The 25730-nt window shown below is 50.1% G+C and overlaps 8 protein-coding genes across 8 annotated transcripts; 2 read left to right on the top strand and 6 right to left on the bottom strand.

The window, feature by feature from the left end:
* The first annotated feature begins 7667 nt into the window (after positions 1-7667).
* Positions 7668-8515, top strand: BO80DRAFT_23790 (uncharacterized protein). Its single transcript, XM_025714520.1, has one exon. The coding sequence runs from the start codon at positions 7857-7859 to the stop codon at positions 8439-8441; it is 585 nt and encodes a 194-aa protein (XP_025577377.1). The 5' UTR covers positions 7668-7856; the 3' UTR covers positions 8442-8515.
* Positions 8516-11638: 3123 nt separating this feature from the next.
* On the bottom strand, positions 11639-12615 carry BO80DRAFT_23988 (uncharacterized protein). Its single transcript, XM_025714548.1, has 2 exons — positions 11704-12615; positions 11639-11647 (listed from the first exon to the last, which is right to left on the bottom strand). Exon 1 carries the CDS (start codon positions 12428-12430, stop codon positions 11795-11797), a length of 636 nt encoding a protein of 211 aa, XP_025577378.1. The 5' UTR covers positions 12431-12615; the 3' UTR covers positions 11639-11647; positions 11704-11794.
* On the bottom strand, positions 12587-13554 carry BO80DRAFT_23853 (uncharacterized protein). The gene is made up of 3 exons (XM_025714527.1): positions 12966-13554; positions 12765-12916; positions 12587-12706 (listed from the first exon to the last, which is right to left on the bottom strand). Exons 1-2 carry the CDS (start codon positions 13382-13384, stop codon positions 12802-12804), a joined length of 534 nt encoding a protein of 177 aa, XP_025577379.1. The 5' UTR covers positions 13385-13554; the 3' UTR covers positions 12587-12706; positions 12765-12801.
* Positions 13555-14398, top strand: BO80DRAFT_23954 (uncharacterized protein). Its single transcript, XM_025714539.1, has one exon. The coding sequence runs from the start codon at positions 13726-13728 to the stop codon at positions 14152-14154; it is 429 nt and encodes a 142-aa protein (XP_025577380.1). The 5' UTR covers positions 13555-13725; the 3' UTR covers positions 14155-14398.
* A 117-nt stretch (positions 14399-14515) lies between these two features.
* On the bottom strand, positions 14516-15640 carry BO80DRAFT_443302 (arabinan endo-1,5-alpha-L-arabinosidase; the record flags this gene model as incomplete). The annotated part of the gene is made up of 4 exons (XM_025721338.1): positions 14516-14654; positions 14710-14795; positions 14848-15324; positions 15386-15640. The coding sequence occupies 4 exons, from the start codon at positions 15638-15640 to the stop codon at positions 14516-14518; spliced, it is 957 nt and encodes a 318-aa protein (XP_025577381.1).
* Positions 15641-20776: 5136 nt separating this feature from the next.
* On the bottom strand, positions 20777-22586 carry BO80DRAFT_24775 (glycoside hydrolase family 16 protein). Its single transcript, XM_025714611.1, has 3 exons — positions 21788-22586; positions 21286-21739; positions 20777-21225 (listed from the first exon to the last, which is right to left on the bottom strand). The coding sequence occupies exons 1-3, from the start codon at positions 22177-22179 to the stop codon at positions 20881-20883; spliced, it is 1191 nt and encodes a 396-aa protein (XP_025577382.1). The 5' UTR covers positions 22180-22586; the 3' UTR covers positions 20777-20880.
* Positions 22587-23036: 450 nt separating this feature from the next.
* Positions 23037-23932, bottom strand: BO80DRAFT_471693 (putative peroxidase; the record flags this gene model as incomplete). The annotated part of the gene is made up of 2 exons (XM_025723107.1): positions 23037-23785; positions 23870-23932. The coding sequence occupies 2 exons, from the start codon at positions 23930-23932 to the stop codon at positions 23198-23200; spliced, it is 651 nt and encodes a 216-aa protein (XP_025577383.1). The 3' UTR covers positions 23037-23197.
* A 182-nt stretch (positions 23933-24114) lies between these two features.
* On the bottom strand, positions 24115-25729 carry BO80DRAFT_24830 (alpha/beta fold hydrolase). Its single transcript, XM_025714618.1, has 5 exons — positions 25724-25729; positions 25522-25662; positions 25318-25420; positions 25077-25267; positions 24115-25018 (listed from the first exon to the last, which is right to left on the bottom strand). The coding sequence occupies exons 4-5, from the start codon at positions 25242-25244 to the stop codon at positions 24182-24184; spliced, it is 1005 nt and encodes a 334-aa protein (XP_025577384.1). The 5' UTR covers positions 25245-25267; positions 25318-25420; positions 25522-25662; positions 25724-25729; the 3' UTR covers positions 24115-24181.
* Between the last annotated feature and the right edge of the window lies 1 nt (position 25730).

Here is a 25730-nt window from a genome sequence, read left to right on the forward strand (position 1 = left end):
CGGTATGTCTGCGCAATGTATTTGTCCTTTGGCGACAGCGTTATGGAGCACTGCTATTCTGCATCCACGACAAGAGCTGATGAAGGATGATTCCATTACTGATGGTTTTCCCTAGCCAGGAATTGGAGCTGAAAGAACGATTATCGGGCATTCTGCTACTCGTTTCAGTAAGTACTTCCTTTTTACGATGTTTTCAACAGGCTTAGGGGAAGTGACATACCCTTCTGAACACGAATAGTGAGATAGCATAGCGCAGTCCAGACCGGCTGGCCTCCTCGTTGTAGTCTATCATAGACAGAATCACTCTCTTCTGCCTTCACCGTTGTGCTGTCACTTCGTAATGTGGATTTGAGATCCCGTGCGCAGAAAGCCTCTCGATGATATAGTCGGAGCGTGTAACTATAGTGAGTGTGTAGGCATCCGTTGCGATGGCGACGTCGTGAGCACCCCGCCCACAAAGAACGGTTCATCGCGGCTGGGGCGCACTATTATGACGCCCAAGTTAGTTTCTTGCTCAATAGAAATACCAATGGCGTGCTTTCCTGTTTTACTCGCCCCGAAATCTACCCCAGCAAACAGAGGTCGGCCATGGCGAGCAGTGCACAAAGATAGAGGATGTAAACCAGAGGACAAGGATGATTATCAGCCCAGGACAATAAATAAGCGGCGACGACCAGTCACAGCAATCGACGCTGGCATGCTTTTCGGACATAGGAAACCTAGATCCCATTCGGGCCTCTAGTTGAAAATTGGAGAACGTATGATAGTTGCATATACCCCGCCACAAAGGCGACGTAAGATAGTCAAAAAATCACTCAAACCTCGGGAGAAGGCGTGTGGTATCGCCTGTAAAACAGACGGGCCCTAACCCTTGCATCTATCATGGAGGGCTTTCAGGGTTTCTTCAGGAATCTGCACAGCCGACGCCAAGTGATCCGGATGTTGCGATTCGCTCGTTGTGGATCTCGCCAGCATCGATGCGGTATGTCTTTGTTTCCCGGGTAGGTTCTGGGAAAGTAGGATTCAAAACGATGGGCCCAAGGATGAAAGACATCCATGCGAAAGAAGGCTTGGAGAGCATAATAAAACGTAGCCTATTCAGCTTGCACCACAGATGTCTTGTCTTAGTGCATAATTGATCGCAGGATATCCGGAAAACGTGCTCGCTTAGCATCTAGATATCGCTGGTCCGATAGTCAATGCATCAAGTTTGACCTAGGCACGTGATGGACTTGGCCGAACTCCGCGATCTGCTTGTGTTCCTGGTGCCTGAATTGACAAGGATGTTGCCAGATTATCGCTAAGGTCAAAGACTTCCAGTCCCTTCACGTTCTGCCTACAGAAACCATAGCGCATGTGCGAGATCTGTTCGGCGAGCCGTGATATGGGGCAAGGATCTGTGTCATCGGAATTTTCCCTGCCTCACTCAGGTTTAACAGGCGGAATGGACCACCGATTCAGCCAAGGCCTTGCTCAACTCAGTCCGTGATAGCCTTTGCGCAGAGCGCATCTCACGGTATTTTCTCGGGGTTAATCATCGTTAGGCATGTCAATGCTAGAGATTTCCGCCCTGTATTAACCGTATCAGGTCTCTCAGGCAGCATCGTCTTCAGCGTTGCGGTATGAGAGCTCAACAGCCAGCGGCCAGTTTGTCAGAGGGCCGAAATACTTCCACTGGAACCTTGTAGGCTACTTGCAGGGCCACATGTTCGATCTGTCGTCGAAGCTTGATTCCTGTCCGTAAAAAAATCAACGCCAGCGGGTGTGATTCTGTGGATCTCGCTCGGGCTACCTATGAGAATTGTGAATAAGGTGTTCGTCCAATGTGTTAGGCGCCGAGTCATACCTTCATGCCCCCTGACACAAACACCACGCAGCAAGTCCACTGTTGGTTCGATAAACAAATATACAGATAATACCGGATGATGTTCGAATTGCCTCGACTGTTTATGGCATGGTGAAGTGGGTCGCGATCACAGGTCGTTGGGCCCTGAGGCGCGAAACACTGTGCTGCCATGGTGGTAAGGTGACTGGGTAAAGCAAGGTGATCGTGCATTATATCGTTCATCAAAACTAGCGGGGGACATTTCTCACTTCTGGTCCCTTACTGCTGGTGCTGCTTGAGACAACATCCATTCATTTTGTCTTCCAGATTGAGCGACGTTGCCTTCACATTTGGTGTACTCGTTGTCAGAGTCTAAGCAGCCCTTTTCACTCGTCTGTGGGTATTTGTCAGATGAAACGACAAGTACCTTCCGGCATGAAAGTTCAGGACTAAGCCGGGTTCAAAGACAGTACAATGGAAACGAGGTTCAATTGCTTCCGCGATTCTTGTACCTAGGCTAAAATCCAAATGTCAGCTATAGCCCAGACTGAGCCTCGGAAGCGCCTCACCTTAATCCTGCCTAGCCGTACAGCAATCTAATATGGATCCGTTATAACTCATTGAGTAGGCCTGGCTATGGGTCTTTGCGTCTCGCGAGGGGCTTTTTACCACTTCCAATACATCTCGTCGACTAGTCTGTTCTTGCATGGATGGCGCATGAGGGGATCCTCACTGGATCAAAGAAGTTTGTTGAAATCTTGTAGGGATCTCTTGAGACATTGGAAGAACTCTGGTGCAGGAGTTCCAGTCATGGAACGGCTGTCCAAGCGTAACAAAAGTGTTTGCTTACGACCTGACTTGCTGTTGGGTGTAGGGTCCGTGCACGGCGTTCGGGTGTGATAACCCCCAAGTATGCATATGATACGAGTGCTCGCTGTCGAGACTTCCGACGAAGAATCCGGGCGATGTAGAAATCGGCACCCTACCTTGGACGGTAGAAGAAGCTTTATGATCATATCAAGCCGAATACCACGGGAATGCTGGATTCCATAGTCACATGGATCAGGACTGTCGTTCCACAATCGCACTGTCGCTGTAAACTGGTGAAAAACCACAGGAAATGGTCCCAACTGACCGTTGCTGAGGCCCTTTCTGTTGCCATCTTTGTTGAGTCGTATAAGTCCTTTAAGAGATCAACGACTACGTGTGGTGTGCTTCGCTGGTGGCTATCGTGCTAGAGCATGCCCGTCGGTCTGCATGGTGTACATGACAAGAGACTGGGACCGTCATTAGCTCATTGATTTCGGTTTCATTGAAGAACGATCTTCAGATTTAGTTCTACTGAATGAGACCGTACATACCTGACAGGGCCCCTTTATCCAATGAATGTCTCCATCCCGAATGCACTCGAGCCAGTGCAGGTCACTTGCCGAGACCCAATTAAGCGGTCGTTGTGTCCGTTAATCATTGTCCTGAAGCCGTCGTTCCTAAGGTGTTCAGAACAAGCGGGGTTTGGAAAGACTATATGTCGTGATGACCCAACAACGAGGGACATATCTTGATTAGGATTTGTTGTCCCCGATGGGTCATGCTGTGTGCGTTCTGACGATCGATCCATGAGGGACCAGAATAATAAAGAGCGTGAGGCTTTCAGTCTCTCGCTGAATGCAAGCCCGTTCAAGGCCATGTTGGAATAGATCGCTGGGAGGCTCCCCGGTAGTATAGTCGCTGCGTTCACAGACATGTTTGGTGAACGAGGTGGACTTACCACAAGTTCTGTTCATTTCAGAACAGGAATTAGTTCGACTTGGCCCATCACAAATGGATATACGAGGACTACTAGACAGGACTGAACCACTCACTGGAAGCGACTGTATAGTCTCCAATTGGAGAAGGCGGATGCAGAATTATGACAAACTTTAGATAAGAGCGAAGGCTTCAGTAGGGCCGCAAGAGAAAGGCGACAATGTTTCGATGCCTCATCTTTTTGGGCATGGTCAGTGCTCTGGCTTTACTTGAAGCAGGCTTTGACTAGCCTCTATATCATTTCAAGTATTGTTTCGCTGGGTGGTATGATACTGTAACCTCCCGCTAGGAGACCCTACGCTCGCTTCGGCTTGCAGAGCTATAGGCCTTGGAAAGTTCTCAAAACAAATGAGTAGCAGATGTTGAGGCCCTGTCTTGAATAGTTTACCGAAAGCCCGTTTCAATCTGGTAATAAATCTCTCCAAGGGTGTTCTTTGGCTCTGGAAAGATTCATCTCCGTTGAGAAGCATGAGCGTTCGTCGGAGGCGTGAGAATGAGAATAACCGGTGGATTAGCATGCACTTCGTACGACCTGCGGCTGGCAGGTCCTTTCGGTTCAACCCATCGCCACAGGTATCCCCCATCACGGTTTAGGCATACGACGTGAATCTGCCTGTCCAAACCGATACTATGCCCGAGACAGTGCTTCGAGAAAGTTTCGTGGGAAACGCAGATCGATGCGAAGAGGCCACAACAGGCTGTGCCAAAATCGATCCCGATGTAGACTCTCCGCTTGGGGAAGGACGTTGTTGAAGAGCGCCAGTGAAATAATGGCTTGTAGACCGTGATGGAATCAGCCGTTCATCGACAATATGAAAAGGAACGCGAAGGCACTCCAAGCACAGCATTGTCTCGGGACCTGGTAATAACCTCCAGTGAAGAGTCCACCGTCATGGGATGTGGATGGGCATGCCAAAGACCTTCTATCCAATCGTTTGGATTGTCTTCCAACAAAATCTCAACAAAGTTACCGTCCCATAGATCTGAGCGGATCAAGACTTCCCCTACTCTTGACATCGAATGAAACTACCGTTTACCAATAGACAAGTTTCTCGCTCCGCAGATACCATTCAGATTTCTCATCTCGTACATATCGTGATCCCTGGGACGGTTGCCATCTTTTGCCGTGAACCGCACCTCCAAGTCGCTGGTTGCCTCGCGTCCGTTTTTTTCGTCGCCATTGTCGACACTTGAGCTGTTTCTGCAGTTGAATGAAGTGCATTTACTCTTCTGATTTTGCTTTTCGATGGATCTTCAGCGGCACCGGTACGGCTGCCTGCACCTCGGTCTTGTAGAAAGGTACTCAGATGAATGAGATGTTCAAAAGGAAGCGGAGTGTATGGAACGCACCAAGATTATGAAAGTTAGCTTCGCAAGGAGTATTTGCAACGTTATAAGATATACAATCTAATGCGTGCCAAAGCAAGTCCCAGAATCATTTCACTTGCTCCCGGTGCATCGGAAGATGGCCTGAAGCAGCTCTGCGCTCACTTCAGCGTTTGAATGATACGCCATTGGTAAGCATTCGTCGTGCCATTGTGCTGGCATGCTTCTTTAGCACGGCTGTCCGCGCGCACACAAGAAAAATCAGGAATAGTTCCAGCTTGATATAAGCTTGGAGAATCTTGAACATTCTTTGGAGTCTGTAGTTAGCTAGTCACCTAGCTGACCTGTCTTCGATACATGGGGTTCTGGTCGAAATCAGGGCCATGGACAGAATCTGCGACGGTGCTGATGCCGCGGTGTTTCCAGGTTAGGCGTTAGGATCTTCGATGAACATCATCTTTCGGTTTAGGTATGTGACCACTTCCCCTGAAACTGAGAGATGTCGCCTGAAGCGCCTGAATGAAGACGCCGTGAATTTGTAATTATGCAATTAGTACTCGGTGGATTAGGGGATGGCCCAGCAGCAACGCCCGCAGTCTAGAGAAGCAAAGCTTATATCACCGTATATGTGTTGCGGAGGCATGAGCCTTTCCACGGTCGTTTCTCTAGAATTCATCATGAGACGATAAAGGATAGTCATGGTCGAGTTGTAAAGATACCAAATAGACAGCTCAGGACTGCCGACCTGGGACGCGCCAGCCAGCTTTTTGAAGGAGTACTTCCACCCTTGACAGTCGGTGTCTTTTCGGTTTTTCGCAGCCCACCATAGGGTTGTGGACTATCTCATCCCTGTTAGGTGGGTTTGATTGAATCTCTCATATAGAGCAATTTCATTGCCCACGGCTATGTGCCTCTCTGCGAACCCGGCTCACTTTGCGAAATATAATCACGGTCCTTCCTTATCGCTGAACCGGAATGCCTCCTGGGATCCTGGATTCTCATCAATGTCGACAATTGTCCATATACGTGATTGGTTGTTGGACATCGACCAACCCGATCAGCTTGTTCAGTGATACCAAGGTCTGTCGCTTGGTTCTCTCGAAGTTGGGTTCGTAGAGCCGGGCCAATACTTGAGAAGTACTATTTCGGCAACATGATATCTCTTAAATTCCATCCACTTGCATCTAGGAAGCAATCAAGCAGCTTTCTTCACGTGCGCTACCTGTACTGCCCAGGATTTCACCTTGATTGGCATGATCATTGGGGGTGTATGTTACCTAGAGTAAACATCCCCCACCAGCATCGGATTTATAATGGCATAGTGAGTGCCTTGCCTGTGTAGTGAACGACTGATGCTAGAGGGAAGCTGCCTCAGCAAGCCCAGAAGCTCAGTTACTACTCAGTTCCAAGGAGGTACCAGGGAAGGCAGATCAGACTTCACTACCAAACTCGTTGTCAGATATCTGATGAGAGGTAGATCAAACGCCACTCCACTTTCCACACCTTTGAAAGGACTAGTTCATATATGCTGGCTCATGAGCTTTTCCATACGGTCGGAATCAAGAGCTGGAAAAGCGCAACTGCCTCTGGAAGGTCCATCCCTATGTGGGCCAGTTCCCGGTCAAGTACCAAGGGTGCAGGTTGGGGAACAGGTCATAAAGGATGCAATAGTCATATATGTTCATGACCATTGACACAGTCAAAGGACGGGAATGGATCTTCGATCCGTCGACCGGGGGCAGTAGGGCCTTGTACATCTGGGAGCAGATGTCGAAGTGCGGCACGTCGTTGCACAGAATTGATACGGACGGGCAGCAGTGACATTTATTTTCCCATAGCTTCGCCGTTGACAAACCGCAAATGATGCATAGAAATGATGTTGACTAGCCCTTTCCTTTCTCATTCCACAGGCTTCACAGACCTGCTACTGAATTCACTCGGGATTTGTGGCTGCGGTTATCCCTTTCATCAAACATCCCAGAACAATCTGACAGCAAAGGTTTGATCTTGGAAACCTCGATCCAAAGCAGTAGAGGGTCGTCGTCTATTCCAGGCTCACCGACACAGCCTGAGCAGTGGCTGAAGAGGAAGATACGACGCGTTCCACATCACCACACCTGCAGCACCGAGTCTTAAGGAGATCCCAGAACAAGACGGTCCGCTTAGCTCGGTAAAAGCTGGTTTCCAGATCCAGAGAGTGATCTCTTGGGTCCATAGGTACTGAATTGTACACAGTATCTGATGGGTGATGGATAAAGATGTTCATCTGAATCCCATGGATATAGGAAGAGAGAGGACAAGCTTCCCAAGCTTTTGTGTTTTCATGGCAGAGAGCGTGCGAGGAACCACTTCGAGTGTGCAGGTGTACCATTCTGGAAACGTAGCTTCTTCGGAACCCGGGGCGTACTTCGGAAGTGTCAATCCCAGTGCTGATCAGGTCGGCTGCGGTCCTGATATTTCGTGTGAAGGAAGAAATAGGTGTCCGTTCAACTGGAATGGAAGATAGCTCGCTTCCATCCATCTCCTATGAGGTCCTTCTCCGCGATCATCTCCCCGTGTCTACCAGAACCATCACTCACGATAACCCTGTAACATTGAATCAGAATAGACTGATAACCAAAGGATGAACTCCGTCGACTAATCCTGGTCCCCAGGTGTTCTGATGCTTTGAGGGGATGCGCATCGTTATGACAGACAAAATAGTCCGGTACGGCGGCGCTAGGGGATGAATGGCTGAAGGGTTCCAGACTAGCATAGAGAATACAAAGTAGGGGGGTAAGACAATGGTGGTGATATGCTGCTGCTCATTCTGTCGTTCCCTTCGGATCACAAGTGGTTAAAGCGTTCAGTATGCCCCAGTTTCATACATGATGACGTGTGTTAGATATCGGGTAATCTTATGCTAGGTCTGCTAGCAGACTTTCATCGTGGCAGGGGTAGGGCAATTTTGTTCCGATATCCTTGCACTGCCTTTGATACTTCGATTATTTCGTTCCACGTAGCATCACTAGAGGAGCGAAAGCGTCCTGGCCTCTCGAGGCTGCAACAGAATGCATCCGACACGAGTCATTCTTATCAAGAGAGGACGGTTGATCATCAGCAGCAAATGCCGACCGACCATATGGCACTCATCCAAATGAAACCATGTTCAGGAGTAGCAGTTGTGCAGGACAAGCCAACCTTGGCCTCTAAGACATGTGGGATTCCCAGGTTCACCGAGCTAGCCGACATATGGATCGTAAAAGCCGAAAGTCAAGCCAATGACATGGCGGATATGTTGACGATACAGACAATGTCGCAGTCAACCACCCCTTTGGCCTGTGGTAATGCTTGGCACACAGCCCACGATGGCGTGTTCGCAGGAGGGCTCGTAATTCAATGCGTAATTTGCGACCTTCTCACCTCTGTTGCCTTCGTCGTCGGTTCCGTAGGCGGAGTGATATGGTATGGATGTCCTTTCCAAATCGCAGCCTTCGTTTTATGAGCCACGTACACCAAAGTGGGTTATCGGATGAATTGATATCAGGACTAGCCACCGTGATGGTTTTTATCTTCGCTAAGGGGATAGATTCTGTCAGTTGATCCTTGGAATAGTAGCATGAAATATCGGTGAATGCCCTGCACATACCTCGCGTGACTTATTCGTGAATTGGGGGTGTCAATGGTATACTCGAGCAACGGTTGGATCTCCCGTGAGCTGATCGTTTTGTAGGAAATGTTTGTTGTTAGACTTTGGAGGCGGCAACATGATCGACCCTGCTAACTCGACGCGATGTTCATCTTGCATATGCCGACGGTTACTATCTGGCTCGTTGTCCGGGGCCAGCAAAATGCAGAGGCCTGCGATGAGGGGAGGCATCCGCAAGTTGAGTGGATGCATGAAGACCAGGCCACCGTGCACCCAAACAAGAAACTGGTCGCAGATATAGCTCCCGTCGATAGGAAAACGCGGCACGCGTTTGAGAGATAAAGACCGAGGCCGAAAAGAGGAAACACAAATGGACCAAGATATAGCCACGACGGTCCGTTCCGTATCGTCTCTTGGAAAATAGTTAGAATGACGTCTCTTAATGCCTGTGGACTGGTTTTCCATGCCAACAATGAGACCTCGCCAACTGCATGATGGTACTGGCAAAGTATGGCTCCCATCAACCAGAGCTATCACGCGTATGGTGTGAAAAAAGGATTAAATCCGTAAGCTCTGCGCGATGAAAGCTGCCCCAGGAGGTAAGAGCAGAGAATTCCTTTCCACAAGCGTGCTAGGACGGGTCTTCGGGGTAATGAATGGTAAGATCAGACGTCTGCATCCTTCCCGGATTCGAGGACTATCATACCACGGAGCACAAACCGGAGAGCCACACCGATTGACAGCTCTCTTCGGACGCCATATTTGGGTCTCCGGGCGAAGGATCCGATCCCCAGCTCACAACGAGCCTACTGAAGCAGACGACAGCTTGTCGCAGGCTATTTTTCCAAGCCCCAGTAATTTCAATGTCCGCCCCGGCATATCGCGCGCCACGAGGACATCCAGATCACGGCTCAGCAGCTGAATGACGCTTGTTAACCTATCGATTACGACATGGTGGTCATCCAGGCTATCCAGCGAAGGTTAGCCGAGTGAAGAATGGCATGGTTAGTGGGCTGCCAGCGTAACCCCAGATCATCCTCCAAGGACTCATATACATCGACTTTGACTATTGATCACCGACGCTGAGGAGGTGAGAACCCACGCAAAACCAATCATACAGGCCGGAGGTTATGCTTTTTGATGTTGACCTTCAACATCATGTAATGCCGACCCAGATCTAAGAACGCAAAACCATGTGGGTGAAGGGTGGAAGATAGAGCCCCAAAGGAAGCCTTCATATCTGTGATGATCAGCTATATGTTGAAGTTAAGCCAAGGGCAATAAGGCTTACGTGCAAAGAAAATACCTTTCAGCAGCTCGGCCGGTCATGAATTGTTGGATTCTTCTCACATTCTGTCTTCCTAGACTTCAGTCTGCTGTAATCGTCGCGAGGGCTGCCTTTCCTGATGGGAAACGTGATCATCATTCGCTTGTTGCTTTTCTGCAATAGGTCTTCCAGGGGCTTTCAGGGCAGGTTGAAGATCCGCTCCAAGGAACCACTGTCAGATCGGGCTCTCCATCGTCACCAAGGACTGACCAAGTCGTGCAAACCCCTGAGCGTGGAGGTCTCGAACATATCTACCGATAACATTCGATTTCGCCCTTTTAGAACTGGTTGTAAAGAGTAGAGAATAGCAGGAGTAATGCCACGCAATATGCTTTGATGACAAGCCCGTATCCAAGATGGCTACTCGCATTTGTTTCATGCGAGCCCCGATCCTGCACTGGTGACTCGGAAGCAAGCTTTGGGATATTTTATAACGAGTCGTATTCATTGCGCGTCTGCTGAGAATGTTGAATTTCGAGCTGAAGAACCCGTCTGCTGTCGAGTCCAGAAGTACTGCGCATCTATAGCATTTACTTAGAAAATCAACCATGTCGAGCTTGTCAAGTGTCCGAGAACTGAAATGAGTGATTCTCTACTTTGCCGAAGAGATGATGGTGGTTAGAATCATGCAGGAAGAACCGTAGCCTAGACAAGGCTCTTTCTGATCGGACTTACAGACAGATACATCTCGCAGCGTCATAGTAGATGACTTGTGATGGGATGATTGCTAACGGTCAAACAGGTATTGGATCGCTTCCCGCCGACGGCGACTAATGCAACTGGTGCGACTGCTACTTGTCAGTACAACCACGCCCGGCCGAGGCTAAGGCGCCTTGGTGTTGGATTTAGATATCTGCCGTAGGTGAGATACAATATAAGAGAGCGAAAGGCATTCCAGGTAATATTCCAGTTCAGATAATGCTGCGTGCCTTCACTGCCAGGTCGCTGGCGTGCAAACCGTAGAAGGGCATACACAAGAGCACGTCCGGTATTCAACGCCTCATGTGTGAAAGCCAATTTCCAACGAGGATCAGAAAGCGGAAACATGGTTATTGGATGAAGTCAGCGAACAGTAGCTGTTCTCAATCGCAAAAGTGCCGACTGCTGCGATTTTCGGACATTGGTAATCCTAACCGCAACCCAGGGCGCATTCATACCAGGCTGGGTACAAGACTATGCTGCCCTTGAGAGCCAGATTGACTGGATGCAAGCTATTCCATTCAGTGGGTGTTTCATACCTGTAATGAGAGTGAAGAGCCAACCTGTTCGGATAAGATGAATGACAGAGCACTGCTAGTGAACTGTTGTCTGAGAAGCGAATAGAACAGTGTGCTATTTGCAAGCTTGCTGAGCCAGATCTGTATGTTAGAATTGTACAATATCTGGAGCATGAGTACTAACTTGCCTTGGTCGTAGGTACTGTATCGGCATGTTGAACCATTTCCTTCGGGAAAAGGTGAGACAAAACAATACTTATGACGATCCCTTCGCAACTAAATTTAAAGGCCCTCACATCGAAGTCCCAAGTTGGCGGACTTAGGTCAAGATGAGCATAAAGCGAGGTCATTGTGGAAACATGGGCATATCCGAGAACTGTAATCAAGGCGCGGAAATCTGAATGCTGTCAACATCAGAAGTACATGGGTACTAAAGTCTCGATCCAAATTACCTACCTTAGAACTTTGTCCTTGGCGATGTGTGCAAAAGGCAGCAGCGAGAACATGAACGTATGCCCCTGTCCCTGTCATGAGAAATTTAAACGATATAGCACAGGTGAACAAATAGACTTACCGGACTTTGAAAGCTTTTCGGCAATTGCCTTGGTTGTTCATAATAGTCACAGATCACATGGTAGTCAGCTGAAGACTCGGTTGGGGAGGATTTAGTTTTGCATAAATGGGGTTCTTTCCCACCAACTCAGAAACAGGTCTAGGACCTTGAGGGAGAAGAAAGTGACAGAATCAGGTTGTTTGAATATGAGCTCGATCATGTTGATCCCAAATCTTACGACGAAATGGTGGTTGAGGTAAGTTAGTCGTATTCGCTTGGAGTATGGGTGCTTCAATGCATCGTTTGGCTCCGCCAATGTCGCCTTGATAGAGTCTGAGGACCCGACCAATACTTCGTCCGTCCGAGTGCCATTTTCTTTGTTCCTCGATGGTGCATTCATATATCGCAGACAGATCGACGGTATTGTTACGTATAGTTCTGGCTCGTCAGCTGAGCCAGGGGTATCAATTATTGTGAATGAGTTGGGTGCATCAGTTTCGCCGATGGACGTGTCGGCATCGCTGACACTGTCACTACGCGAGGAATCGACTCTACAGACTGGAGATAACCGCGACATCGCTCGCAAGTATATGACACTTGAGGAGTGCGTGCGTGGATCGGCAGCAATGAGTCGAGGCAGGTGCATCAACGTAGACTTTCTGGTCTCTCCATTTGCCGCAATGCTGGCCTGGCCTCTCCCAAAATATGTGGTTAATATATCGGGAAATCGAATGCACCATCCGCACATATGGAAGTGTCGAGGGGGTTCCTGTATTCTCCCAGGTTTGGGTGGAGGGTGACTAGGTTCCGTTATATTCGTAGGGTCGAGCGCTTCAATCGATCCGATGGTCTCCGCCACTCCACAAAAGAGGCGAGCCAACCAGACCGACAACCTTAAAACCAGGCGCGTACTCCTTGTGACACAGAGGTGCAGCCATCGTTTCGGGCCTGGAAGTCAGACAAAAGTGTAATCCCTTAGTATCTTGGTGATTTAGGCCATAGGCGGCATCAGATATCACAGGGTCTGGCCTAGTTGATGGTCAATAAACAGATCGCGAAGTACAAGAAACCAATAGGCATACCTGTTTCAACGAGGTATAATCGACCGATTTGGGTGTGCTAGGGTCTGCCTGGGACTGTTGACCATTTACGGTGCCTGGCTGAAGCCGCCCACGAAGACCACGAGGGTAGTGTGTGGCCAGTCTGCACGCTTCGCCACGACCGCTGATGAAAACTGAGAGGTTGGTTAATACGCTGCTTTATTAGGAAAGGACATCACTCACTCTTTGCGGCTGCTCTCACTGCAGGCGAATTCCAGGATAGTGATACCGTTCTCCAGCGTTCTCGACACTTTTCTCACCGAATCGGTTGAGGAGGTTGATAAACGTATCGGACAGCTATCCCATAGGAGCAGAAAACACGTGTGTATAAATAAGGGGGACACATCTTGACGCCCGTGATCATCAAGCCAGATCACGAGACGGTGGACTATAGAAAAATGACATATATAGAAAGAGAAATACGAGCAGGATGTCAAGAGGAAGACAAGAAAGATACCAAAGACATCATCAATGAGCGCGATGAGTGGAACCTGAAGCGCGATGAACCCTGCGTCAGCGCAGGCCTCGTCATGTGGCATAAGGCGGACAGAACTGTCGCCGGGAGAAGCACCAGAGTTGGGAGAGAAACCGGGCATTGCCATCGATTGCCCGCAAACGAGATGAAGATAAGACAAGACATATCAGCTTTTGGGCAGATCTTTCCCGCAAGTTGATTTCCGTGCGAAGGATCCAGCTTCCCACGGCAATGACCTTCGAATCGCTAGGAAAACACAACACCTGACATTATATATAGAACGAACCATTCATTAGAGAGAGAGGGATATATATGACTTCAAATCAGGCAAGAAAAGGAGAGAAAAGGGAACAAAAGAAACACGTATATTAGATGAGAAAAGAAGATCGTGAGTGAACCGAACAACCTTCGCGAAAGACCTCGTATATATCCCTCCTCTCGCAATACCACAGCGATGGCACCACCTCTATGACACATTCCAAAAACCCAACCCAGAAGCGACCGTCTGTCCAGACCCGGGGGCCCATCGCCGTATCCCAGCTGAAGCAAACGAGAGTGGTCAGAGGAATGCCAGACCACCCAACCATGTCACCAACAAACGGCCCTCATCCCGTACGACCCCGGGCAGCAAGGAAACAGAACGGACTGGCCCGACCTCGCGATCGATCGGTCGGATCGGACCTGTCAGCGACAGCCAGCGGCCCTTGCAGACTGGCGTGGCGGTGTGCCGACAGGGATGCCGGCGCCGTCGGAGCGGATACGTGCAGCGCGCGGCATTTCTGGCGGACAGCTGGGCCGGGCTGGTTGGCACTGGACACGGTCGTTCCTACCCATGGGGTCGTATTGCTGGGGGGGGGATGGGTTGCAGTCTGGCAATCGGAGAAATTCAGGATGTGAGACACCGTTGGGGCGGTCTGTGCGTGCCGGGTGTTGTCTGCAGACGGAATATTGGCGATGAATAAGACTGGAACCGGATACTGAAGAGGTTGACAGCCGTCGGGAGTGGACCGAGTAGGTACCTAATCGCACCTCCTTCCCTCAACTTCTCTTCACATTCTTGGTGCCTCGTCTACAATGCGCTCCGGATGTTTCAGTGATGGATAGCCAATAATCATCGGGCCCAATCCAGGCAAATATATATATTCATCGCAATATAAAACATTACGAATTAACGTAATTAGCTAAATACAGAAAAAAGGCCCATGGGCAGGTCTGGCTGGGCCCCAGGCGATGGCAGTATATAAGTAACGAAGAAAAATCAGGCAACCACCGGCCAACCATTAGTCCAGGTGAGCTGGTTCCAGCCGAATTGGTAGTCATCCACGGTCAGGCCAATGTTCTTGTTGGCGTAGTGGTAGTAGACGACGAGACCATAGGTCGTATCGTTCAAAACACCCCTGGCGCGCTGTTAGCATGCTTCCGTTTGACAGGAAAGTGGGGGGGCAAACGTACTGTCCACCAGGCCCGAAGACGTAGTCGTGGCTGGCCAGAACGGTAGTTCCGCCGCTGTTGGTGCATGCAACACCGTCTTGGTCGACCTGTAGGCGAAATTAATCCCTGGGTCTTGGATGCAATCGGACAGTCACTTACAAAGTCGCCCGTTCCCGTCCGGGATCGGCACACAACAATTCGGTACTCATCTCCCTGAGCGGGCGGGTTGGAAATGTAATTCTGAGCCTGACCGGACGAGAAGGTCAGGTAGTAGTAACCTCCGCGCTCAAACATGAACGCAGCCTCGATGGCGTGGTTTCCCGATGCGTTGTAGGCCAAGTTGGTGGGCGTGCTGCCGCTGCTCGTCAGGGAGTCGGTCATCTCCACCTGGTAGATGCCATCCCAGTAGGAGCCGAATTGGAGGTAGGGGGTGCTGCCAATGGTGATCCAGTTGGGGTCAATGGCATTGTACGGGGTGGACGAAGACGAGGTGACGCCAATCTCGCCATGGTCCGTCCAGGAGCCCACTTCCAGGGTGGTGGAGCTGGCAACTCCGATGGTGGAATCCTGGCTGCCAAGCGTGGAGCTGGCATAGTACATGTAGTAGGTGCCATCAACATAGTGCACGTCCGGAGCCTGCAGCAATGTTAGGACTGAAGATAGCCCACAGATGTGGTGCGATGGCAAGGAGTCTCACCCAGAGGTTGGAAGCATTCCCCACTGGAACATCCGATCCGTCTGCCAGGGCGACCCCGAGATCGGTCCAGGGACCAGCAATGGAGCTGGCAGATGAGATGTGAATGCCTAGCCCGGTCGAAAAGCGAAAGAATGTGCCGTCAGACTTGCGCTGGATGACATTGGGGTCATGGGCCCAGCAGGATCCCGAGCAGGCCCCCGGGTCTGAATAGGCGTTTGCCAACGCTACACAAAGCAGGAGAACAAACGAAAACATGGCAGATGAGGGGAAGATGAGGGGAAGGGAGGACAGGGGCAGGAGAGAAAAAGAAATGTCTGTTTTCGAATGAGGAAGTTTACATTGTCGTCGAGAGGAAGGGCCTTTTATGTACAATCGGTTCGGCCGGTGTACATCGGCAACTGTCACCGCAATGCTTGCAGAAGGCAGCCTTGCAAGTAAGGGCCACCTTCAAGATCCAGCTGAGCTTACGCATGCATTGACCGCGGGTCATTCTCGTAAATGAGAAGGGCTAATGTCGAGCGATACTCGGGGTTGACTCCCTTGCTGGCCCGGGACGACCAATCACGCCTTCGGAAATAGCTTTAACTTTAGTGAGGAGACTAGTTGGTAGTGACGAGGGGGACCCATGGATGTATCTGGCGGATTTCCATGCAGATTGTTTGCATCGACGTGGAGCCTGGCGTGGATGGATGGATGGAGCTGCCAGCCTAATCCGTCGTCCAAGAGTCAGGCAACGGAACAAGTCCTGCTCTGCACTTTCCCCCGCGTTAGTCTTAGCGACAAAAGCAAAATTGTCTTCCAGGCCAATGTATGCAGGCCGGCAAAAAATAAACATACCAATAAATTAAAACTCATTGCCTAGCCAAGGTGTGGGAGGATTTAGTGTTAGGCACCTGACCGATCGGCTGCTCTTCATCACATTACCCTATTGGGACCCCATGACTCCTTAACTCAAACCTCGGATTTCGGGTCGAAGAAGGAAATTCTCCTGGTCCATCCAGAAACTGCGTCTAGAATTTTGGGTAGGTTATCCTCGGGCCGCCTCACTCCCTTACAAAGTACGAGGTACGCCTTCAGCCTCTGTCTTTGTTTGCCGTGGTTCCCCCATCACCCCTTTCCACGCCAAAGTGTCATCCATCCATTCATTCCCTGCCACATCCACCTCCCCCACAAAGACTTGGCCTGACGTGTCAATGAGGTACCAAAGGCCAGAACTTGAGGTTGGAGCACCGGACTCTCCGCACGCGGTGATTGGGTGTCGGGATACAGATGACGGGCTGAAGGAGAGATTTGGTCGGATTAGTCTCCTTAGTTCTCCTTAGTCGCCCCAAAGCTCGGCCTAGTGGGCGCCCCCAAGGCCTTTCGGAAGGCCATCGGTCGATCGTGGGCCTGTCCTTCCCAATGGGATCGCCCCGTCGAGTTGGGAGTCCGTGAGCATGGCGGAGCGACGCCAAAGCTTGCCATTTACATCGGGATGTCGTGATGGGGATCCCCAGATCCGATGATTCATGGGGGTCACTTTAGCTTGTCTAGTGACTTGCTACTCTTTAGAGGATCCGCCGATAACGTCTCCCCCCCTGCTGAGGATCGCCCACCGGACCATCAGAGCCAGGCTATGAAGAATGAATGCCTTTGGGGACGGTGACTGTGATTACCACGTCGAAGCCACCCACCCCTTACAGGAAGCCGTCACGATGTCTGTTCTTGGGTACTGCTGCAGCTGTAGGATCGATCTAAGTGCCGCACAGCCCTCGACCAAGATTCTTACAGCCTTGCTGGCATTATGTAATCGGGGTTCCCCTCATCTTGGACCTGTCCCGATTGCCGTCCCAGCAGTCGGAACCCGCCGTGATGTGCCGAGACTGACCGGACTTGGAGATCGGATGGTACCATGATGGTCTCACGAGGAGGTGGATGGCCTGTCGGGATGGTGCGACCTGCGCTAAGGATGTCGTGACTCGTCCACGGCAGTCCTGAGGGGTAGAAAAAGCGCGAGAGCAAGCATCGCGGGTCCTTGTCTATAACGCGCACCCTTTATGGCCGAACAAAGTGCCGCTCTCGTGTTTTTTCTTAGCCGGATGCTGCAAGGAGGCCCAGGAAGAAGTAATGATGACCGCATGCAGCAGGAGTTGACCTGTGGCCAAGGGCTACGGAGCACTACTGACCGAATCTCACGGGGGACATCCGGATTGCGGTGAACAACGCGTTGCGGGATGGATTATTTGGCATGCGCAAATTCCCACTTCATTTATGTTGTTGGCAGGGCCCCATATCAACCGGGGGAATTGCAACGATAAGAGCGGATTGCGCCTTCTGGGGGATCTCCCACTCGTCCAGGGACGGGGGCGGATGGGACGCTTTTCCGCTGTGGAGAGGGGCGGTCATGGCATGCATGGCCGTCATAATTCATATGGCGCCAGACAATGGTGGGGACCGCGGAGGTTTAGTATTCTCCGAAAACAACATTGGAGAGGTGAGAGTTGAGTGTTCAGTAATCCGGGAGTTGCAAGCGGTTCCGGAAATTCCCCGTTCCAGGGGAACAAACAAGAACCAGAATTGGGCTGGCTTGATCTGGTTTTTGGGACGCGTCTGATCGCCGGATCTGCTGAGCCGTGGTACCTCCACTGGACGCCTCAGGCTGCCACTGTAACGGATATCGAACCCGCAGTCATCTAAAGATCAATGTGAAGGGAACAGCAAGCATATTCTCTAGCCAGAACTTCTGAGCGACCTGGCTTTTATTTTCTCCATGATCTCGACTTATTGTTTGGAGGACAGCGACTTCACCACACGCGCCATCACCAACTACCATAAACCCGTAAAACCTCAAGCCACAACGCAACATCACATTCAATACGAACCTGCCAGATCCAATCATCCACCGAAAACGACATTGAATGAACCTCAACGAATCCCACCACACATGGCCCGGTCGACCAATCCTCGCACGGCAATCTATTCTTAGCACAGGCAGACATCACCCAAGCAAGGGGTACACAATACACGAACTCAACTGTCACTTTGACAAACCCTATCAACCATCCATCCCATCCTATCCAGAATCCATCTAACCCGTACCTCAGAATAACCTTTGACTGATCCCAAGATCCCAAGACAAGTCTTATGCATCCTGCAGGGGCACACCATTTATCGTCGCGACCGAGTAATCTGCACCGACTCGACACGCGTCCAACACATGGCGGTGGCTCCTTCAAGCTTCTTGCCCCTGACGATGAAAACTCTGGCTGGCGCGTTCCTGCAGTAGTTGATGGGAAGGTTCGCCACCGTCGTACCTGAGAGGTGTTGATCCGGTCTATAGTAGATGGGATATCAGACTAGAATAGATCGTAGACCGATCCCATATGATATCACAGCATACTCCTGACTCCTGAGCCAGCAAAGGAGAAACAGGACGCGGTAGAGTACGCTATAGCTATTCCTTCTCTCAAACTTCCATAAAGCTTAACTTAACCAACGAGTATATGCACAATATACCTCAATATAACCCACCCACCACCCCAAACCATCCAAACAAACAACTTCCACATAAACACAACCCAACCTCATGCAATACAATCCCTAATCAAACACCCAAATATCCTAATGCCACCCCCCTAAATCTAGGTAACCTCATATCCCCAGAGGAGCGACACCAGACAGCCATGCAGCCGATGACGCGTCCCACCCGACACATCACGAATCATACCTATGTATGGCTCCACCAGGTAAATAAGCAACCATGATACGTTAGGGGATAAATGTATCTATCTACTTCTGGTCCGATATTGTCACGTCGACTTTTACATTTCATAATTGACTAGGACTGCCTGGCTTCTGGGTGTTTGATATGTTTGATAGTGGATGGATGGAGCACGGAGTATTGTATACCCAGTATCTAGTGGGAGGTTCGGCGAGGCGAGCGGAGTACGGAGGACGGAGTATGTATTTCAGTAGACTATCTTCCTTATACGTAATTTAATGGTTATAGCTCTGGCGCATTTCAATTTTAAGGATTGGTTGTTGTTGGGAGATGAGATGGGTTGGGTAGTATTCTATTGTGTAGCGGTCCCAGTCGCATCTTGATATAAACTTGATTGATGGCGTAGGACATGATGAGAACAAACCTCCTTTTTGGAGACTGAAACTCACTTTCCATGCCATGTGTTGAGTGTATTTCAGCTGCAGGGTATCTTGGTAGGTATCTGAGAAAGGCAATTGTGCCGGTTACTTTTTCGTTTTCTTTTTGGCTTTTGTCTTGGACGATGATGGCCTAAATATGACCGACGTATGCGATCGCGCATAATATATATGCATATATATAACCAACGCTGTGTGATGGAGATTCTCGTATAAATCCAAGGACGGTACGCTTGGAGCAATTTCATTGGTAGAAAGTAAATGCTCAATACCATGGCTTCGATGTACAATTTCTTTGCTTCATATGTCCACAGCAGCCGGATCTAGCTTGTCACGAGTTTTCATCTAATCAAGGACCACGACGTAGCATGTACCTGTACATAAGTGAGTTGGGTTCGCCGGAGGCTCTGAAAGACTCTAAAATGCCCAGAAAGCAAGTTGAGACAAAATACACCCGAAGCGAGAATGGATCTATACCTCGACCTTAGTCTTCCGGTAGGTCTGCGCAAGTGCGACATCCCTGGTGGTGCCATTTTCTGTCTTGATAATGATCAACTCGACCTTGAGTAGTCTCGGAAACTATATTTTCACGGAAAACGTTCCTGTCGGAGTCATACCAGAACAGCTTTTTCATGTTTGTAAATATGCTGATGATGCTCGGGAAGCATAGAGGGCATCAGCACGTCAGATACACCGTAGGTATTCGTCGCGCCTGTACTAGATCTACCCCCAGTTGACAGAATTAGAGAAGAGTTCTGCTACAACCTTCCCACCTTGGTTTGGAGCCTCTCGCTGTCCTATCTGCGCACAAAATGAAGCTAGAAAAGTTGGTTCTAGGCAAACGATGAATCCAATTGGACATGTGCGTTGCACATAGGAATGAAACATTGTCTCCATATCAGGGGCAGACTTCCTGCTCTGCATACTGAGTGCTTTGTCCTCAGATTGCTCCCATGTGGCATCGATATCAAGCGTGTCTGTTAAAGATCTCGAGAAGCATCCACATTCCCGAGCCACACCACAGCAATTCTTATTGCTTGTACTCATATCAACGGCTCCTGAATCTGCGCCTAAGGGTCGATACCTCACGCTCTTATGTGATGCTCACCACTAGAAAGATAGCCCAGGGCACTAAGATCAGAAATCGTTGAAGTTGGTCCTTCCAAAGACAGAAATTTCTCAACTTCTATGTAACTCTAGCACAGGGCCTTATGATCGGAAGAATCAAATCTTCATTAACATTATCCTATCTAGCCAACGATGAATGGTCGCTAATCGAATCGTCGCATCCCTGCCATTATCATGAAACAAACCTATAACCGTAGTCAACCGAACAAGCCAAGTCTTTTGCCAAGCATCTAGCTAGCCTGATATACTTTGAAGCTCTTAAATTCCCAGTACGCCTGCGTGAAATTGGCAGGGTTGCTGCGAACAAAGCTCTCGCATGTGCCCGGACAATGATACAGTTCGGTATAGAACTCCCGGTTGGCACCGAGTTGTCCGCACAGATCGATGTTTGCAATAATGCTTTGATTCTTGAAGTGTGAAGATATGTCGCAATGCGTGTTCGGGAAGTCAGCCAAAGCAGTTCCCCAAGTCGATGGGTCTGGGGTGCTACTCGAGTTCGAGACGTCGTCTGGAATGGAATTGCGTGCGAAGTACCAAGCTCGGATGCCAGCATCCCGCAGTTCCAAAGCGTAAACCTATCACTTGTCAACATCATGAACCAATGACCCATATTTCCTATATCAGGTAAGACTTACTCCGCCCCCATCCTCATTCATCTCTTGTCCATATGTGTTGGGCGGACCTTGCACACCACATCCAGCGTTGCCATGCGTGCTGTTGTCGCAGGTTACATAATTCGGGGTACCGGTCTCCTTTCGCTTAACATTCATCTTACAACCGCTGGTTGTATGCAAGGTGACAGCGTTTCCTTCCGTCGCTATATTGTTCGTCTCCACCACGTCGATTTCTCCATTTACTGGCCAATTGTACGTATCAGTCAACCACAGCGCAGGCCACAGTCCACAGCCGTAAGGGGTATGGAGAATGTCAAAAATAAAAAGGCCGGTATCATAGCTCGTTTTGGACTCCAATCGCACGGACTGTCGTCCGTTGGTTGCGTTCTTGTTCGACGTGTCCACCCTCATCACAACAGATTCGTCGGTTGCATAGGTCAAATTCAAGGAATTCGATGTGGAACGGTTGACATATCTATGAGACATTAGTCAAGATCAATAACTTCGGAACTCCCAGCCATACCGAACAAATCCATCGGTGGGATCCTCTCCAGAATAGTAATCAAAACGATCGAAGAATGACGTCCCCGAGTACGTGTCCACCAACTTGTAATCGAGCTTAGAGTAGTTGGGATATTTGCTCTTCTTTGTGCCCTCGACCGCACCAACAATGACTGCGATGATGATGACCACAACCGCAGCTGCTATAATCAACTTTTTGCGCAATGACCAGCCGCGAGGATGGTACCAGGGATAAGAGGCGGCTGTTTGTTGCGCAGGTATAAATCGCTCGGCACCTGGAGGAGGGGGTGGTCCTGCGTGCCCCAGATCATCGTCTAGCTTGGGAATTTGAGCAGTGGCGCCGCCATACCTGCTGTACTCGCTACCGGGTACATAGTACTGCTTATCGGCCATTTTGGCCAGAGGCTCCGGATCGGAGAGAGGGTGAAGTGAGCGAGATAAAATGGAAAACAATATGATTATCGTATGCTCCGGTTAAACGAATGTAAGTAGATGTAGCTAGTGAATTGATGGTAGAAGAGTTGAAGATAGGCCAGAGCAGACGGGACGGGATGTTGTCATCGAGAATGTGCGAGTCGGAGGGCCGTTACCGTAACGATCATGGCCTGATTAGGCAATCAGCAGTCACCACCGTTGAAGCGATCATTGAACAATCAGTAGAGGTCATCGTCTCTAAAGTGCCATATGAAGTAAACAGCGATAAGTGCAAGGAACGATTGTTTCAAATTGAGACCAACAACTAGCCGTATTCATCCGATTTTGAGAGCTTATTAGCACTGCGTTGCCTGGCATCTCCCAGTTGAGAAGAATATGTTCTGTTTGCATGGTCCCTGACAGCGCTAAGCTGAGTTAGGAAGGTAGCCCCTGAACCCTGGAGAGGATTACTAATCGTTAGTCACTTTGACTTTCGAGATGTGGCATTAATATTTCAAGTGTTAGAACACTGGCTGATAATAATCTATGCAAAAAGAGCGTCGTCTGCCTGCATTCCTTCAAAAGATGGATGGCTTCAAATGAAGCAGTGGAATGCCTTGGCCGGCCTGCCATGATGTTCTAAAATTAGCAACTGACACGGGCGGCCCCAACGAGGAACCCACAATCGGACAATAATGAGGGAAAGCCTTTAACGGTTGAGACATCACACAGGGAGATTGAATGGTCTATCATATATGTAGAAAGAGTGCTTAGAGTTGTGGCCTGCCTTCAATATATAAGCAAAAGCTGGGTTTATATCAATGCACCCAACGCTAAATAGAAAGCACTGTAATCTGTCACCCACATCTCACCCACATCTGGATTCAAACCAACACTTCATCTGGAAGAAACAATATCTAGCAAGTTCATTCAAAATATCATCATCATCGCGTGTCGATTAACAAAGCATACGTCCCATAACATCAAGCAACTTAAATCAAAACGGCCAAGCATAGTGCGAAATGACTAACAGTACCACTAGTGCCTCTGGAAAGAACGCTTTAAACCTCCGTGGACTCCATCCTTCATCGTACGGCAGACGCTCTTCTCCAAAGACAGCTCGTACAAAGTCGTCCGGAATCCCCTTTGTGACACCCTTCCCGAACACACACCGCAGAGCTGCCAACTCCGCACATCCAACGTAGTGTTCGAACTTCCCAAACTGCAGATCCGGATTGTCTTTCTGCTGCTCTTCATACCGCGTCTTCCGATACCGTCCCATGTCGGCGGTGCGAATCTTGCCTTCCTTCGCAGATCGAAGAAACCGCCGGCATAGTTCTGGATCCAAGTGGATGCAGTCGCCCAGTTCGCGGTCCTGTCGAGTGATCGAGACGTCATGCTCTAAAGCATGAGGACGGCCAACTTGGTCTAGGTTGAGCACAGGGATGCCGTCTTTATTGACTTGATTTGGGTCGCGTAGTCCGGCTCTCGAACCTCCTCGTGGTCCGCTCTTGGGGTCGTCAGAGTGAACTTGAAAGACACGGTTCACGAGGGTGGAGGCTATGTCCAAGCCGAGTCCCACATACTGAACGGCGGCTTACAGCTCCGTAGCGGTGATATTCTGTCCGTCGCGGGCGATAAAGCCATGGTTAGCAAGGGAGTTGAGTACGGGGCATGGAGAACGTAAGTCGCCTGGTCCCGCAGGATGGTATTGACCCTTCTGGAGCGCCATATTGCGATAGTGAAGATGGAAGGGGGAGTTGGAGGAGGCATGGTTGTTCTGGTAATGCACATCAGCATCATGACAGGGGAGCTGAGACTAAGATGACAGGTGACTGCTACGCCTGAGGGGCTGGGTCACGAGTATCCCAGATCCCCTCGTCTTACTTCCACGCATCCCTCCCGCAATCCAGTCAAGGTGAATCAATTCTATTGTACAGTCGTCTACTAGCACGCGCGCGATGACTCCAGCAATAATCTTTCAACTGCATCTACCCACGAACTCTTCGAGCATTTGGTTCAACTCCTGCTCCCTCTCCCAGCCCAGCATGTGGCCGCTCCCTTCAAACACCTTCCATTGGATTCCCTCCCCAATCTCCTCGCGTATTATTTCCCCGTGACGGAAGGTCAGCATCAGGTCTTTGGTGCCGTGACACACGAAGATCCGCTCCCTCCCCACTTGATCCCCCAAAGACTTGAGCTGCTCTGGTGACTTTTGATGGAAATAGCAAGCCACAATCTGCATGAGAAATCCCTTCTTCGTGTGCGCCTCCGTGTCAGCACGCTTCTGCAACATGCCAGCAGCAAAGCGATCCCGCTTGGTCGGAAAGTTCATGGCCGGGTCCTCGTTTTCCGTATCTGGCTGGGCGAGGAAGTCATCCGCAAAGGTACTCCTCGCGATCCTCTCGAGCTCTATGTCGACATGGCGGGGAATAAACATGCTCGCCCGTTGGCGCAGGTTCTCGAAAAATGGGCCGGTCCGGACCAACCGCGGAGCAGTGCAGCAGAGGGTTAGACTGGCCAGACGATCGGGGATGAGCATTCCAATCTCCTGCGCGATCATGCCGCCCATACTAGTGCCGATGACATGGATCGATCGTTTTGGAGGGGCGCTGAGGTCGATCCAGCCCAGCGAAGCGACCAGGTCTACGGCGTCTTGAGCCATCTCCGATGTGGAATAATAGCAGACCGGCTTGTCCGAACGACCAACGCCACGGTTGTCAAAAATCAGACACGAATATTTGGAAGCGTGCTGGTGGCCAAAGTACTTGGTCTGACGCTTCCAGTCTTTGAGAGATCCATTCAGGCCCATCACCCACTCGAACCATGTCAGTACAACCACAACCGGACGGATTGGAAATCCTGCTCGGACTTACAACGAGCTTCACAGGGCCAGTGCCATGGATCTCATAGTTCATTTTCAGGGGCCCACCCCGCCTGTCCTGGGCCACCGTACATGTTCCCGATGTGGTGGGCTGGAGCTTCCAGTCGACCGTATGGAAAGCGGGATGCTTGATGACCTCTTCAGCCAAAAGTGGTGCCATTTTCTAGTATCTGGATTTCTACTCTGTTCAAGGGTGAGATCACGATGGTCGCCGCGGGATGGCGTGGACAAACTCTAGGCAGCTGCTCACATGTCCCGTTTTTCTTGGCAGGAGTGATCCTCGGTCGCCCTGTGGTCCAGCCGTTCCTGGCGATGATTTCATTCCCGCCTTGGTGCCTAGGTATGACTCGTCAGCTGTCTGAGCACTCATCGACACGACACCCCGGCTCTTTAACGATGAGCATGGTGCCTAGCATCCAGATAAGGTCTAGACTCGCTCTAATAATCTCTCCCCAATGACTTTGGGACACAAAATGATGGCGAATACAGATTCTGTGAACTTGTACACGTAGGCAGGCATGGACAAGAGCTCCGTATGCTATGCGATTCGTCTAAACGGATACACAACGTCCCTGCCCCTGATCCATAATTGCCAATATGAGTGCACTGTGCTGGCTAGGGGTCGGTTCCAGGCCCTACCTGATGT

Source organism: Aspergillus ibericus (genome assembly GCF_003184845.1).
Source record: "Aspergillus ibericus CBS 121593 unplaced genomic scaffold BO80scaffold_11, whole genome shotgun sequence".
Taxonomy (NCBI): domain Eukaryota; kingdom Fungi; phylum Ascomycota; class Eurotiomycetes; order Eurotiales; family Aspergillaceae; genus Aspergillus; species Aspergillus ibericus.